Genomic DNA, 15,804 nt, shown 5'->3' on the forward strand with positions numbered 1-15,804 from the left:
CCTCCCAAAGTGCTGGAATCACAGGCGTGAGCCACCACACCTGGCCCAGACATTTTTACTTCTTTCTCGTTTGGATGCTTTTTATTTCTGTTTTTGTTTGTTTGTTTTTTTGTTTACTTAATAGTTCTGACTAGGTCTTCTAGTATTTTGTTAAATAGATATGGTGAGAATGGGTATCTTTGTCTTGTTCCTGATCTCAGAGGAAAAGCTTTCAGCTTTTCACCACTGAGTATGATGTTAGCTGTGAGCTTGTCTATATGGCCTTTATTATGTCGAGGTACTTTCCTCTATACATAATTAGTTGAGAGTTTGTATTATGAAAAGATATTGCATTTTGTCAAGTCATTTTATGCATCCGTTGAGATGTTCATGTAATTTTTATTCTTCATTCTCTTACCTTTCTATTTTAAAAAAATTATGAAACTAGTTTTCTTCAGACTTCTTTTTGAGAAACACTGCTCTGTACTTTTTAAAATAAGACTTTAGTTATAAAAACTTGAACCGAAACGTTATTCTAGGTGCCTGTCTATTTATTTTTTAAAATTTATTTCCTCTTAAGTATTATAAGATTCAGGATTAAAGCACAAGAAGAAGTTTATATACATACATATTTTACATACATATACGCTTGAAATATATGTTATACATACATATATAAGTGTATGTGCACATACATACATATACATATACATATGCCTATATGTATATATTAATCTATGACATCATACACACAAAATCCTATTGTGAAACCAAAATGGCAGTGATAACAAAGCCTCCCTTTGGTTCTATGCCTGGGCCTCCTTTCAACCCAATCTGTTCCACTTTAGTTGCCCTTCATGTTTAGAGCTCTAAGTAAATTTTCTTAGGAGAAAAATAAAAGAGGACTTCATTGCCAAGAAGAAAGTTTGCAAACCATTAGACATGTTGATTCCTGAGGACTCTTCCAGCATGAACTTGTTTGCTATTTACTTGAAATAATGTCATGTATTTGAAAGATCTTGCTGGAGTAAAATGAGGAGCGTGATGGAGGGTAAAAATTAGAGAATGCCCTGCTTAGACATTATTATACTAATTACTATGTAAAATTGTATAGCAGTCTGGTCTAAAATTTCATCTGAAACTGGTTTGGGGAATGTAGAGATTCTGAAAGCTGTCCAACAATTACCCAATAGTGATTAAGCAACGTCTTACCACACCTCTAATTTCTTCTTGCACATTTGTAACATTTGCTTGGCTTTGCAAGTGTAGCAAGCAAAACTGAAACAACAATTGGTCTTGGTGTATTGGCTCATCCCTGTAGTCCCAGCACTTTGGGAAGCCCAGTGGGGAGGATTACTTGAGGCCAGGAGTTTAAGACCAGTCTAGGCAAAAAAATAAAAATAGCCAGGGGTAGTGGTACACTCCTGTAGTCCCAGCAACTCAATAGGCTGAGGCAGGAGGATTGCTTGGGCCCAGGAGTTCGAGGTTTGCAGTGAACTAGGATCACACCACTGCACTCCAACATGGGTGACAGAGCAAGACCCTGCCTCTAAAAAACAACAAAGAAAAGAAAGAAAGAAAAAAGAAATAACAATTGGATGTAGCCATACAGATTCATAAAAATGTGATACCCTACCTTGTAACTTTTCAGCAGGACAATACTTAGAAACACAGGCACCAAACAGAGATGTGTTTCTCAGTAAAATCTGTAGGACAGCACAAAAGTGAATAAAAATCATTATATTTCTTAAATTATTCTATTTCTATTTCTTAAACATACATAATATCTATTCTATTGGTCTTTCCCAGTCAAAGCTCATGTTGAAATTTGATCCCCAATGTGGCAGTGTTCAAAGACTGAGCCTAGTGAGAGGCATTTGGGGCAGGAGGGTGGATCCTTCTTGAATAGATTATACCCTTCAGAAGGAAGGAATGAGTGAATTCTAATAGAACATGAGTTTTATGTCTAATGAGTGTGTTGTAATAGAACATCATTCTATTACTTATATTAATTATATAGGAACATAGTGTCTATTTAGATGTTCTGATTTATCTGTTCAGAGGGAACATAGTGCAGCATGTAGATGAACAGACTGCAGAAGAACTCAGTGTACTTCATGAGCATTTAAAAAGGTGATTTTCTTTATCCTTTCCTATTTACTTTTATGATTATGCTTTAAATTATTTGTTCTTCATGGACTGCTAAACTTTCTACATGAATTAAATTTTCATTGAAAAACTTTATTCCCTGTACTGTTTTTATTTTGGGTCATAAGCATCAACTTTTACTTTGAAATTATTATAGAGCTCATTTTCTTCCAATATCTCATGATCCTGTGATCGATAATATGTTATAGATTATAGTTTTTAAAATTCGGTATCAATAATCACCACTGAGAGATATATTTTTAAAAATGACTCATTTGTTTCAATTCACATTATAAAAGGATTTTCTCATGGATTGGGACACATATATTATCCTGTCATTTTTCAATTGTATTCTTTATTAAGAAGAAATGAGTATCTTATACCTGTTATTGCTAGATTTCCTGGCAACATCACATGATGTGTCCTAAAGTCACTAATGTGGCTCGCTGATCACAATGATCTGGATGATCATTATAGCTTAGAAAACTTTTATGGACATGGTGCCTTAATCTTTAATTAAGAGGAAAAAGTATTTCTAAACTTTAATCATATCACTTAAACCCAATTTCATGGTCACATTTTATTTTAAAATAATGTGTGCATTGCTCTTATTTAGGATCAGAGATATTCTTTTTACTTTCATAAAATAATGGGAATTGATTTGATATTTTGAAGTAATTAGTAAGTCCTACTCTCTTAGATATTCTAAAAAAATAAGTATTTCAATGTAGGTAATTTAAAGAGGAAGCTATGATATACGATAGCTCTACTTAGGTTTATAGCTTTGGTCTTTCTAAATATACTTTTGCTTCTAATTTGTATCTTCTATCATAAGGTGGTAATAAAGCCTTATCATCTTATTTATAATAATATTTCTATGGCATCCAATGTTTCTATGGCTATATATATTACATATGTGACACTTCTTTAAAAATATAAAAAAATTCTTTAAAAACAGTTTAATAGCAAATATTAATCAGAAATTAAAATTAATGGTGATGATTTTTAGAAAAATATGATTGACATGCAGCATTCTTGGACATGGGATGATGTCCCATACATAAATATTATGTATGTTAGTTTCTATTATTTTGTTCATTTACCTCTGTGTAATCCCATCATCTCAGTGTTATACAGGTCACCTGAAATCCATCAGAAGCAGAAACATCTGTCTTCTGTTACTTGCACCTGGAAGTGCTATCACCGTGAGTCCTGCACTTCTGAGTGATATAATCTGTTTTACTGTCATACTTTTAGGACACAAAGTGGGAAGTGGGATTTTAGGGGAAGAATAAATATCAGGAAAGGACAGGATTAACCTGCAAGGAGGAGAGCAGGTTGATTATCTTTGACTCTGCCTAACCCATGTGAGAGTTTTGCAGTTTCCAGCATGGTTGGGACATGTGTGCTTGGATGAGGCCAAAAAATCCTCCCATATTGGAATTTCTTCATGGTGGTTCATAGTTTATCAAGATACTCATTGGCTGGTTGTGTATTAGTGGAATCAGGTTTGGGGTCGTTAGGGGTAGTTGATAGAAAGGAAAATTAGTGGGGATAGCAGTCACAGTTGCTATGAAGTTGGATGCTCTGGGTTGAAAATGACAGATATGTTAAGTTTGGTGAGCAATACTTATCAATAGCAATGTAGGAACTCATCAAATAACAAGTTATTATTTTATGTAAATCCATCCTTACATGGATGATAGGCTACGGATAAGTTGGCGTGGGCATGCAGGAATTTGAATAACACACACTCACACCAGGGAGCTAGATGGTGGGGTATCTTGTGAACCAGTAACTGGATTGAGAAGCGTAGTAGATGATGAGGGGCAAAGTGCAAGGGCTGCAATATGTTCCCCTGGCAGCAGAAACTATCATTCTCTAGGAAAGTGCCATGTCCTTTGAATGGTCACAGGGCACTTGGGAAATGGGAGAGGATTCAGTAATGCCTCAGACTGTCTGGAGTTGACTTTAGGCCAAGCACAGGTGTCCATGGCAGATTACTGCTTTGAATGGGCTTTGAAGCAGTTTAGTCATAGAATGACACAGGACATGAAGTCATGGATCATCCCTTCTCTGACTTTGTTACCAACTTCCTTTCAGCCACCACTCTCAATTCATGCTGTCCAGGAGGATTGTTTGTGAAGGAAAACACTGATGTAGGAGTGAAAATGGTGCTGGTCAACATGTTTACTCCAAGCATTTTAGCATGGCATAGAAGATTTTCATGAACTGGGTCCCAAATTTTGCTCTCAGAAGTATAGACTTAGGAGACCAGTCTTCATGGTATAAATAAATTACTTTCTTGATGACAATCATACCAGTGGCATGGCGTATAACTTGAAAAACACAACCTATAACTTGAACCAATTAGAGATTCAAACTTGGTGACTTAATGAAGGAGGGGCAGAGAAAATAATTTATATGAGACAATTTTACTGTAAATATCATAAGTTTAGGATTAATCGTGTTTAATTATAAAAGAAAGTTCAAATATGTAGTATCCATTGTGTTTTCATGAAAATAATGTTCATTGTTGAAAAATATTAAGGATGGACTTTACTTAAACTCTTCCACAATCTTTAAGTTACTTAGCTGTCCAAAGGTCTTTATTATATTGGAAATATGATAAAACTGTAAATAGAAATTTGAAATAGTTACCAGTGTCTAAACTCTAAGGACATTGCCATGAGCTAGATATGTTCTCTCAACTTTTTTGATCTTTTACTTTTTCATTCTTGTTCTTTACAAAGAAATAACATCCTGAGAAGAATATCACATATTTTTTTGCACTCAAGTACATATTAGTTACCCACAAAATCAGAAATATATATCCATTCCTTCATGTCCATTTTATAGAATGCTCCATTCTAGGCTTGTTTTGGTTTGGTATTAATGTTTATGTGCACTTTTGAACTTTGCTTAGCTCGTTGTCTTTGAGACCATATAGGTCTAGGAGCAAAGAAGTAAGCTATAGATAGGTCAATCATTCAGCGTTACTTTTGGGACCTACTTGTCTCATACCTGTTACTGTTTCTCGGATCTTATTATTCCTGGCTCCAGATATAGTGTCCTGTTAAAAGAATTATAAATCAGATATTATGATTTATAATATTATGGTTTCCATATTATTAAAATATTCATTTTTTAATTATTTTCCCATATGATATTAATGACTTTATTATCTTAGGTCCAGTAAGGGGTACAATGACAACTTAGGTATCATGTCAGTGTTTGTGAAATTCAAAACCAAGTAGAAAGATTAATCATGTACATTTTTGTATAATAAGGGAAAAGTGACGATTGGTCTTAAAGAGGTAATAGAGATTTGGGAATTTAAAAAGAAGAGTTTCCTTTGATCAGGTATTCACATGCATAATCACACATATATGCTTGTGAGTATATATAAAATGTGTAGAAAATATCTGAAACACACTAGATAAACAACATAGTTGTTAAGACTATGGCAAAATTGCCAACCTCAGAGAATCTGACTCACGTGCTTTTCCAATTTCTTGAAGAAAACTGACTTTAGCATGGGTTTTGAAGAATATTAGAGAGGAAAAATGCCTTGAATGGCAAGTAACAAATGACATAATGGGGATCACAGAAATGGGAAATACTGACACATTTGTTGAAGTGATTTATTCCATATGGTATTCCAGAAAGGAAAGGTAGGGTCAAGCAAGGGTATTGATGGACACTTTTTGACCTGTCCCTGTTTATGTGTTCTCTGTTTGTTTGTTTGTTTTTTTCCCTAGATTAGTGAGATCGAGAGTAGGATAACTCAGGATGGGCTATTGATAGCAATCTTTGATTAATAAGTTATCTACCTAAGGGCACTGCAGAGAGATTTGGCATCTAGGAAAGTTTCTGTAAGTTAACTTTATTTTGGCTCATTTTCATTCTATACTCATTAAACCTCTAGCATCTTGGAAGTACGTTGTGGAGCTTAAACCTCTAGCATCTTGGAAGTACGTTGTGGAGATGGTAGGATACCATTTCCTTTTCTGAGGTACCTCTTGGACTTCAATTTGGTTTTTCCTTTCTGTTCAGCCAACCACTGTGGTGAATGGTTGATATAGAGGTACATCCTGTGGTCCTGAGCTTTTCACTTGGAGCAGCAGCAGGTATTTTCATTTGTCCAGATGCCAGCCTCTAGCCAAGGCAATAGCTCCTGGGAGATTAATTCAATGATTCCTCTTGCAGTCTGCAGGGTCATAGGTGAGGCCTCAAATGCCTTTCTCTTTGGAAAAGAAAAGGCACTCCTTATCCAGTACTTCACATTTTTTCCTTGCGTATCAAACTTATGCACATCAATTTTTTTAAAAAAATTTCTCCCTTTGTTTCTCTAACATTGCATCATTCTCATAAAATACCTGTTGATTGGCTTTTTTTCTTCACCTTGGTCCATGTGCTTTTGCACTGGGATAATGTTTCTTAAAAATTATGGTATGATGTTGGTAATGTCTACCTTGTTGCCAAAGAACATATTCTAAAAATTTTTAAGATTTTTTTTAGATTCTATAATGAAATAATACGATTTAATAGCTATATTTATTTCTTCAACTCACTCTGGTTACTTTATTTAAGAAGGATTTTTACGAACTTATATGTACTGTCAATTTCCCCTAGAAATATCTTTAGAATTGGATCATTTTCATTTGTGATTTTTGACCAAAAAATCCTGCATCTCTCTCTCGCCTTGTATATTCTCTGTCTCTTTCCCTCTCTTCTCTTATTCTTTCTCCTTTTTTCCTCGCACAAAATCAATATTTTTTAAAATTTCAATTTTAAATTGGTTTGAATTTTTTTTCATGCCATGGAAATATATTTTAAATATTGTAAAAATAATTATGATATATCACATCAATTTATGTAGATTTGTTTATCTCATGATTACTAGATAATTAAGATTAAATTTTATTCTCCTGGTATTTTGGAAAAATTTTGTATTACAGAATATTACCATATATTTTCAGGTGCAGAATGATGCTGAAATAAAACATAAAATCAAGATGCAAGTCTTACTTTACCCTGGTCTACAGATAACAGATTCTTATGTGCCATCTCACCGAGAAAATGAGCATGGTATAGTTTTGACCAGGGATGTAGCCATAAAACTCGTGAGCTTATATTTCACCAAGGATGAAGCACTTCCCCGGGCAATGAGAAGAAACCAACACATGCCTCTGGAGTCAAGACATCTGTTTAAGTTTGTTAACTGGAGTATTCTTCTTCCTGAGAAGTATAGTAAAGACTATGTATATACTGAACCAATTCTTGGAGGACTTAGTTATTCACTGCCAGGACTTACAGACAGCAGAGCATTACCCTTGTTGGCCAATGATTCTCAGTTACAGAATTTGCCACTAACCTATATTCTTACTTGTCAACATGATGTCTTAAGAGACGATGGACTTATGTATGTTACAAGACTTCGAAATGTTGGAGTCCAAGTTGTTCATGATCATATTGAGGATGGAATTCATGGAGCTTTATCATACATGACTTCACCATTTTATTTACGTCTAGGTCTTAGGATAAGAGATATGTATGTAAGTTGGCTGGATAAGAATTTATAAATATATGATGATGATGTATATGTATAGCCCTTACATGGTGGATTGTAATTTGTGATATTTTGTAGTTTGGGGGCAAAGAACAATTTCATTTGAGTTGTCTAAATCTATATTTGAATCACTTATAGCAGTTAATGTGTGTCCTTGAACAGTTATTAAATTTTCTGACTTGCAGACCCTGAATATGTAAAATGTATGTAATCTGGCCTATTTTCTCCTTATTTATAATTTATTATAATTATGTTGGTCCTAATAAGAACCAGTGCTTATTAAAGTTGAGAAATAAGAGTGGTTATTGGCAAATTAGGAAAGATAGTTTCCAGATAGGCACAGAAATTGTTGTAGTGAGTGGGAAGAGAAAAAAGCACGGAACAAACTTGCTGCTAAAAATGTATGGAAACCACTGGACTAAATAAATTCTAAGGACCCTATATTAGTTTCTTGTGACTATTGTAACAAATTACTACGAATTCAGTTGCTTAAAACAACAGATATTTATTCTTTTACAGTTCTGGGGTCCTAAACTATGAAATTAGGTCCAAACCAAGTCATAGGCAAGAGACACGCCTTTCTTGGAGACTCTCTAGAAGGTGTTCTTTGCCTCTTTTAACCTCAGGTGGCTGCCAGTATTATTTGACTATTGTTAGATCACTTTAATCTTGAAGGCCAGCATCTTCCAATCTCTTTCTGCTGCATCTTCACCTTGCCTTCTTCTCTGCCTATGTCTAATCTCCCTATGGGCTTCTCTTAGAAAAACAAACGTGTTTACACTTAGGAGGGTCTACCTGAATTGTCTAGGATAATCTCTGCATCTCACGATCCCCAATTTAATTGCATTTGCACATTTCCCCAGGCTTTTCTATATAAAGTAACCCTCAGACATTAGGATGTAGTTATCTTTTAGGAGGCCATTTTTAAAAACAATTTCAGTCAAATTTTATTTTTTAAAGGAGGCAGCAGATCAATATAATTTAAGAACCTGATCTAAATATGCATTCAATAATGAAGAGCTTTTGAGTATGGACTAGAAAAGTTTCTCCCAAAAACTTTCAAATATATCATCTGAAATTACCTAAAGAATAAATCCCTTCATAGTCCTTTTGTTGACTGGAATCATAAACAAAACTGATAATTTATTGCTATGATCCATGGTACGATGTTATAAATTTTGAGTATTAAGCATAGTCAGTTGAATCCAATTAAGAAGTTAAAAATGTAGTAAGAAATGTGTATATGTTTGAGTAAGTGCATGTGTGTGTGAAAAATCTACTATTCAATTGACCCAAAAGCAACTTACTCAGTTGGGACCAGACATTTTTCTCAATTCTCCATTATTTAGAAGGCAATTCAGTCCACAAACAAAGTAAGATTATTTTAATGTAGAGAGAAATTAATTATGTTCAAAGAGCCCTTTTTCTTTCACTCAACTTCAGTACCCCAAAGCTAAAAACGCATCCTTGACTATGACAAATGAAAATAAGTGTCACAAGAATCTGTTAATTTTTTCCTCTGAGAAATAAAACCTAAATGGAGATTTGATACTATACGCTCTGCTATAAACACTAAGAAAATTGTACGTTTCATAATTCTGATTTAACCTGCTTTAAATTCGATACATTTTAAAATTTGTAATTTGTTTTTCACGATACCGAATCTGGTTCCAGCTCTTTTTCATCATTTAACATACTGACTACCCATTCTAATTAGGAAAACAAGTCCTAGAAATCTCTTCATTTTGACAGCATGTACTGATTTGTAAGCAAATCATTAAAAATGCAGCTCTCTAGGAAGCAAGTTTTGTTGATTGTCCTATTGTCTGAACATTTTTCACAATGATTCCTGACTAAAAATCCTTTCGATTTTGTAAGCACTACACTAGTGTGTAGTGTCACTAGTATGCACTTTCAAGCCTTGAAACAGGAAGGGATGCTCACAGCTAGATAATAACTAAGTTTGTTTTAATTTTTGAGAAATTTTGTGTCTTGCAGAGCAGGAAAGCCCTTCTTTTTTTGCTACATAAGTACGTGGTAGAAAAGTATGCTAACGTAGGCCAGTCAATCCTTTTTTATTTATTTTGTAAATTTGGTCCCAGAATATTTCTGGAAGGAACCACAGCTAGACTAGCTTCCTTTGCAGTCCCTTACCTCACTAATTTCTTTTGTGGCTTTATCCAGGCACTGTTACTATTTGCATGCTAAAGGGTTCATTTCACTGGGTCTTACTTTCAGAGTTTGTTCCCTTTTGTATGGTGGTGTGAGCATTATGATCAAGCCATTAAGTTTGGAAACAACTGAACAAAAGTCATCTGTTATAATGTACTTTATTTTATTTTCAAATTGACAATAATTGTACATATTCATGGGATACATAGTGGTGTTTCAATACATATCATGTATAGTGATTATATCACGGTAATTGGCACATCATCTTAAACATTTAGAATTTCTTTGTGTTGGGAATGTTCAATATCCTTTTTTAGCTGTTTGAAATTATGTAATATATTATTGTTAACTATAGTCATCCTACAGTGGTATAGACACTACCTAGCTGTAATGTTGTATCTTTTAACAAATCTAATTTATTTCTTGACAGTGTAGGCGAAGACTTGATTACACCCCATGCCATGATAGCTAAAAATCCCAATGTTTTCAGTCTCTTTGTAGCTATGTTATCTAGACATTGATTTGTATTTACATCTCATCTTCCTTTCTAAGAGAAATAGTGATACAGAACCTGAGAGTTAAATTCAATATTCTCTAGGTACCAAGGCAAATGTTTATGTTATAGTTTGTGTCTTAGTCCAAGTCCCAAGTCTTGATGATACAGCTCCATAACCTACCTTCATAATACCCAGGGAAAGTATACAGGAGAAATTCTTGACTTCATCTATCCAAATTGCTACAAGTCATCTGTTATTTTTACTGATAATCTGCCTGTGTCTCCTGGAAACACATAGGTGTAGGTTTCTGACACACATATCTAACATGTAAAGGAGTAACATTTCCAAAATACCTCCAAACAGTCACATCCTAAAGGAAATCTCTAGGTTTTTCTGCTGAAATACCCATTCCAGCATTGTGTTTGTTTGCTAGAACTGCTGTAACAAAATGTCACAAACTGAGTGCCTTAAATAAACAAGGAATTTATTGCCTCATAGTTCAGAAGGCTAGAAGTTGGAGATCAAGGTGTCAGCAGGCCATGATCCCTCTGAAGGAATCATGGATGGATTTGTTTCAGGACTCCTGGCCTGTAGCAGCATAACTCCAATCTTCACATGATATTCTCCCTTTGTATGTGTTCTTCCCCAATTTTCCCTTTTTATACAGATAGCAGTCAGATTAGATTAGGGCCCACCCTAATAACTTCATTTTAACCTTACAGTCTTTGTAAAGACCCTGTTTGCAAGTAAAATCACATGTAAAGTATTGGAGGTTAGGACTCCAACATATGTGTGTGTGTGTGTATATATATATGTGTGTGTGTGTGTTTATATACATGTAGTGAGATATATATATATGTGTTTGTGTGTGTGTGTGTGTGTGTATGGCAAGTATTGTATGCTCTAATTTCTTAAAAGTAAAGAAAGGCCTTGTGCCATTGGTGGTGTTCTGAAAGGAAGAGTCCATCAATTTTCCTAGCAAGTATCACATGTTTTAATTTCTTAAAAGTAAAAAAGAAAAAAGGCCTTGTGTCATTGGGTATGTTCTGAAAGGAAGAGTCCTTCAATTTTCCTTCTGTGCATTTCTCTCTGGGGAACAGGATACCAGCAAAAACTGAGCTGCTAGCTGAACACAGCATAGGTTATATTAGAGCCTGCCGTGAGCTCAGAACTAGCCTCATGGATCCTATCAAAGATAGAACATACCACTCTTCTCTTGTCATGTTTGAGCCTATTTTGTACACTCATCATCTACGAAGAAAATCATTTGCCCTTGAGAGACAGAAGCTCCTTTTAAATCTAGTTCTGATTAATCCAGAACATTGTTCCATTTGGGTTATGTGAACTAGTACTTTTAATTTTTTCACGTAGCTCTGTAGAGTCTTTTCAAAAAGTCTCTCACTGATAGAACTTATTGGAACAATTTCTCCTAGCATGTGCCTTGGTGAGACGTTAATGACACTAATGACACTATGGGCAGTTCACAGAAGTCTGCTCCAAGCCTCACTGTGGACAGAAATATCTGCATTTGTAGCAAGATTATCTGGGAACATCTTGGTTTGACTCCAGCCCCAGCAGGAGGACCTCTCTCCTTTTTATTTATTTTTTTAAATCACGTTTGTGCTATTCACAGCAGGAGCATATCCAAGATTACACACATCAAATACGTGGCTAGCCCCACAGTGCAGTAGGTAAAATTTCTCATGGAACTTTAAGATCAATGCAAAATTTATACATATATATGTATATATCTGTGTATGAGAGCATGTGTATAAAGAAGCATTTAAAATATATATGCAAATCATGAAATCTATTTCAATCTGTTATCAGAAATGACATCCGTAACCTAGGTTTTGTGTGGCAGTGGCGGTGGGCTGGACTGCCATTTACCATGCCAGCTCCTCCTCCTGTGCCACTGCCCATGGCTCCCCAAACAACTGGGGGAATGGGATCAGCCTCACCTAGGCCTTCGTGGGGTCCACACGCTACTCCCCTGGCTGTGATGCACCACCTCTCTGGCTCCCACAGGGTCCTCAGTGAGCTAGAGGCTGAGCAGCAGCCTTTGCAGCTGCGTGCAGCTGCCCGCTTTTTCAGCCTGCCTGTAATTATAATAAAGAAATACATATATAAAAATAAGTATAATGTAAATTTTGCATACCGTCAAGCCTGTTAATGAATATGGGGAATTCAAGTTCACTGCCATGTGATATACTTTCAGCTTTGACATAAACTCAAAGAGAAGACTGCTTTCAATTGTAGGCCTACACTCTTTGCTTGATTATTTTACTTCATCTCTGACCAAATTCTGTTCACTAATTTTTGTGCAGCTTGCACCGAATAAGGCAATCTTCAGTCTCAGTACTGAGCTATTGCAGTGGTACAAAAAGATCTATGCCCTCGATGTGTACTGTTTTCCCTATCAGCTGTCACAGGCAGTGATGTGCATGACAAGGTGAATTGTATAGGATTTTATATTCCATCACTTTGGTATATATAATTTGGATATACATGTGTATAAATGTCTGTTAGAATGGATGTAATAAAATAAATGGACAAAAATAAATGTCTATTAGAGTGTTTCCCTAAAATTAAAATATGGCTTATACTTTTCCACTTAAAGAAAACAAAATGAAAGGTAAGTAAATCAAAAGCTGATAATTTTTGAAGACGAATAAGACAAATAACACCACATGCCCCTCCCCAGACTCATAGAGATAATAAAAACGATACAATATTGGGAATGAAAAAGAAGACAGAAGGTATTGAAATAATTATGTGACCGCTACATGCCATTGGGGGCACATACGTAAAACCTAGAGGGCATGGGTAAGATACAAATGGGGGAAAAATGACACTTCCTATAGTAGAGTTTGAAGTCAGATAACTTGATACCTCCAGCTTCATTCTTTTTGCCTAGGATTGTCTTGGCTATTCCAACTGTTTTGGTTCCACATGAATTTTAAAATTGTTTTTTCTAGTTCTGAGAAGAATGTTATTGGTAGTTTGACAGGAATAGCATTGAATCTGCACATTGCCTTAGGCAGGAAGGCCATTTTAATGATATTGATTCTTCCTATCCATGAGCGTGGGAAATTTTTCCATTTGTCATCTCTAATTTCTTTGAGCAGTGTTTAGTAATTCCCATTGTAGAGATCTTTCACCTCCCTGGTTAACTGTGTTCCAAGGTATTGTATTCTTTTTGTGGCAATTGTGAATGGGATTGTATTCCTGATTTAGCTCTTGGCTTGGCTGTTGTTGGTGTATAGGAATGCTAGGGATTTTTGTACAATGATTTTGTATCCTATAACTTTGCTGAAGTTGTTTATCACTTGAGGGAGCTTTGGGACAAGATTATGGGGTTTTCTAGTTATAGAATTGTGTCATCTGCAAACAGGAATAATTTGACTTCCTCTCTTCCTGTTTGGATGCCCTTTAGCTCTTTCTCTTGCCTGATTGCTCTGGCCAGGACTTCCAATACTCTGCTGAATAGGTGGTGAGAGAGAGCATCCTTGTCTTCCACCAGTTTTCAAGGGGAATGCTTCCAATTTTTGCCCATTCAGTATGATGTTGGGTGTGGGTTTGTCACAGGTGGCTCAAACAGCATGGTACCGGTACAAAAACAGACATAGACCAATGAAACAGAATAGAGAGCCCAGAAATAAGGCTGCACACTTGTGACCAACTGATCTTCAACAAAGCTGGCAAAAACAAGCAATGGGGAAATGACTCCCTGTTTAATAAAATGGTGCTGAAATAACTGGCTAACCATATCCAGAAGATTGAAACTGAACCCCTTTCTTACACCATATATATAAATCAACTCAAGATTGATTAAAGACTTAAATGTAAAATCCAAAACTATAAAAACCCTTGAAGACAACCTAGGCAATACCATTCTGGCCATAGGAACAGGCAAAAATTTCACAATGAAGACGCCAACAGCAAACCCAACAAAAGCAAAAATTGACAAATGGCATCCAATTAAACTTAAGAGTTTCTGAATAGCTAAAGATACTATCAACAGAATAAACAGATAATCTACAGAATGGGAGAAAATATTTGCAAAATATGCATTGGACAAAGGTCTAATATCCAGCATCTATAAGATACTTAAATTTACAAGAGGAAAACAACCCCATTAAAAAGTGGGCAAAGGATATGAACAGATATCAATTTTCAAAAGAAGACAGACATCTGACCAACAAGAATATGTAAAAAAGCTTAATATCACTGATCATTAGAGAAATACAAATCAAAACCACAATGAAATATCATCTCACACCAGGCAGAACAGCTATTATTAACAAGTCAAAAAAATAACAGATGCTGCTGAGGTTGCAGAGAAAAGCGAATGCTTCTACATTGTTGGGAGTGTAAATTAGTTCAACCAATGTGGAAATCAGTGTGAAGATTCCTTAATGAGGTAAAAACAGAACTATCATTTGACCCAGCAATCCCATAACTGGGTATATACCCAGAAGAATATAAATCATTCTACCATAAAGATATACGCATGTGAATGTTCACTGTAGCACTATTCACAATAGCAAAGTCATGGAATCAACCTAAATGTCCATCAAAGACAGACTGGATACAGAAAATGTGGTACATATATACCATGGAATACTATGTAGCCATAAAAAAGAATGAGATCATGTCTTTTGTGGGAACATGGATAGAGCTGGAGGCCATTATACTTATCTAACTAATGCAGAAACAGAAAACCAAATGCTGTGTGTTCTCATTTATAAGTGAGAGCTAAATGGTGAGAACTCATGGACACAAAGAAGGAAACAACAGACATGGGGTCTACTTAAGGGGGGAGGGTGGAAGGAGAGAGAGGAGCAGAAAAATAAAAATTGAGTACTAGGCTTAGTACCTGAGTGATGAAATAATCTGCACAACAAATCCTTGTGACATGAATTTAGCTATGTAACAAGTCTGCATATGTTCTCTTGGACCTAAAATAAAAGTTAAAAAAAAAAAGTAATTACTGGAAAAAAAAAAAAATCACCATAGCTGGAAAAGAAAAAAAAAAAAATCCTCCCTTAATTTATAAAGCTGAGAAAAATTGGAAAATTAATTAGTAATACATCACTGGAGAAGGCATCAGCAACAGATGGATTCATAGTAATATGAGTTTTATCAGAATTGCATGAGTTATTTAAAACTAATTAATTCTACTGTAATTGAAATTATTCCAAGTGACAGCAAAACAACAAAAACATTCAATTCTTTTTAGGAAGCAATCCAGCAATGTATCAAAAGAAAATACAATTTGACAATGCAGGCATGCCATAGTGACTCAGTATCAGAATATATATCAATATAATTTATTACATCAAAAAATATATAGATTTAGCAGAGCAGAAGCTTTTTTTAAAAAAGAAAATGAACTGATAGAGAAGAACCATATGAATGAACTGATGAAGGAAA

General features: G+C 35.1%; 1 protein-coding gene across 1 annotated transcript in view; it reads left to right on the forward strand.

The window, feature by feature from the left end:
- LOC111555776 (arylacetamide deacetylase-like 2) overlaps positions 1-11,420 on the forward strand; it is a 29,875-nt gene extending 18,455 nt beyond the window's left edge. Inside the window, exon 5 of the mRNA XM_023232113.2 lies at positions 7,110-11,420. Coding sequence (XP_023087881.1) covers positions 7,110-7,712 — 603 coding nt within the window. The 3' untranslated portion in view covers positions 7,713-11,420. The remainder of the gene's footprint in view (positions 1-7,109) is intronic.
- The last annotated feature ends 4,384 nt before the right edge of the window (positions 11,421-15,804 follow it).

Source organism: Piliocolobus tephrosceles, chromosome 2 (assembly GCF_002776525.5).
Source record: "Piliocolobus tephrosceles isolate RC106 chromosome 2, ASM277652v3, whole genome shotgun sequence".
NCBI lineage: Eukaryota > Metazoa > Chordata > Mammalia > Primates > Cercopithecidae > Piliocolobus > Piliocolobus tephrosceles.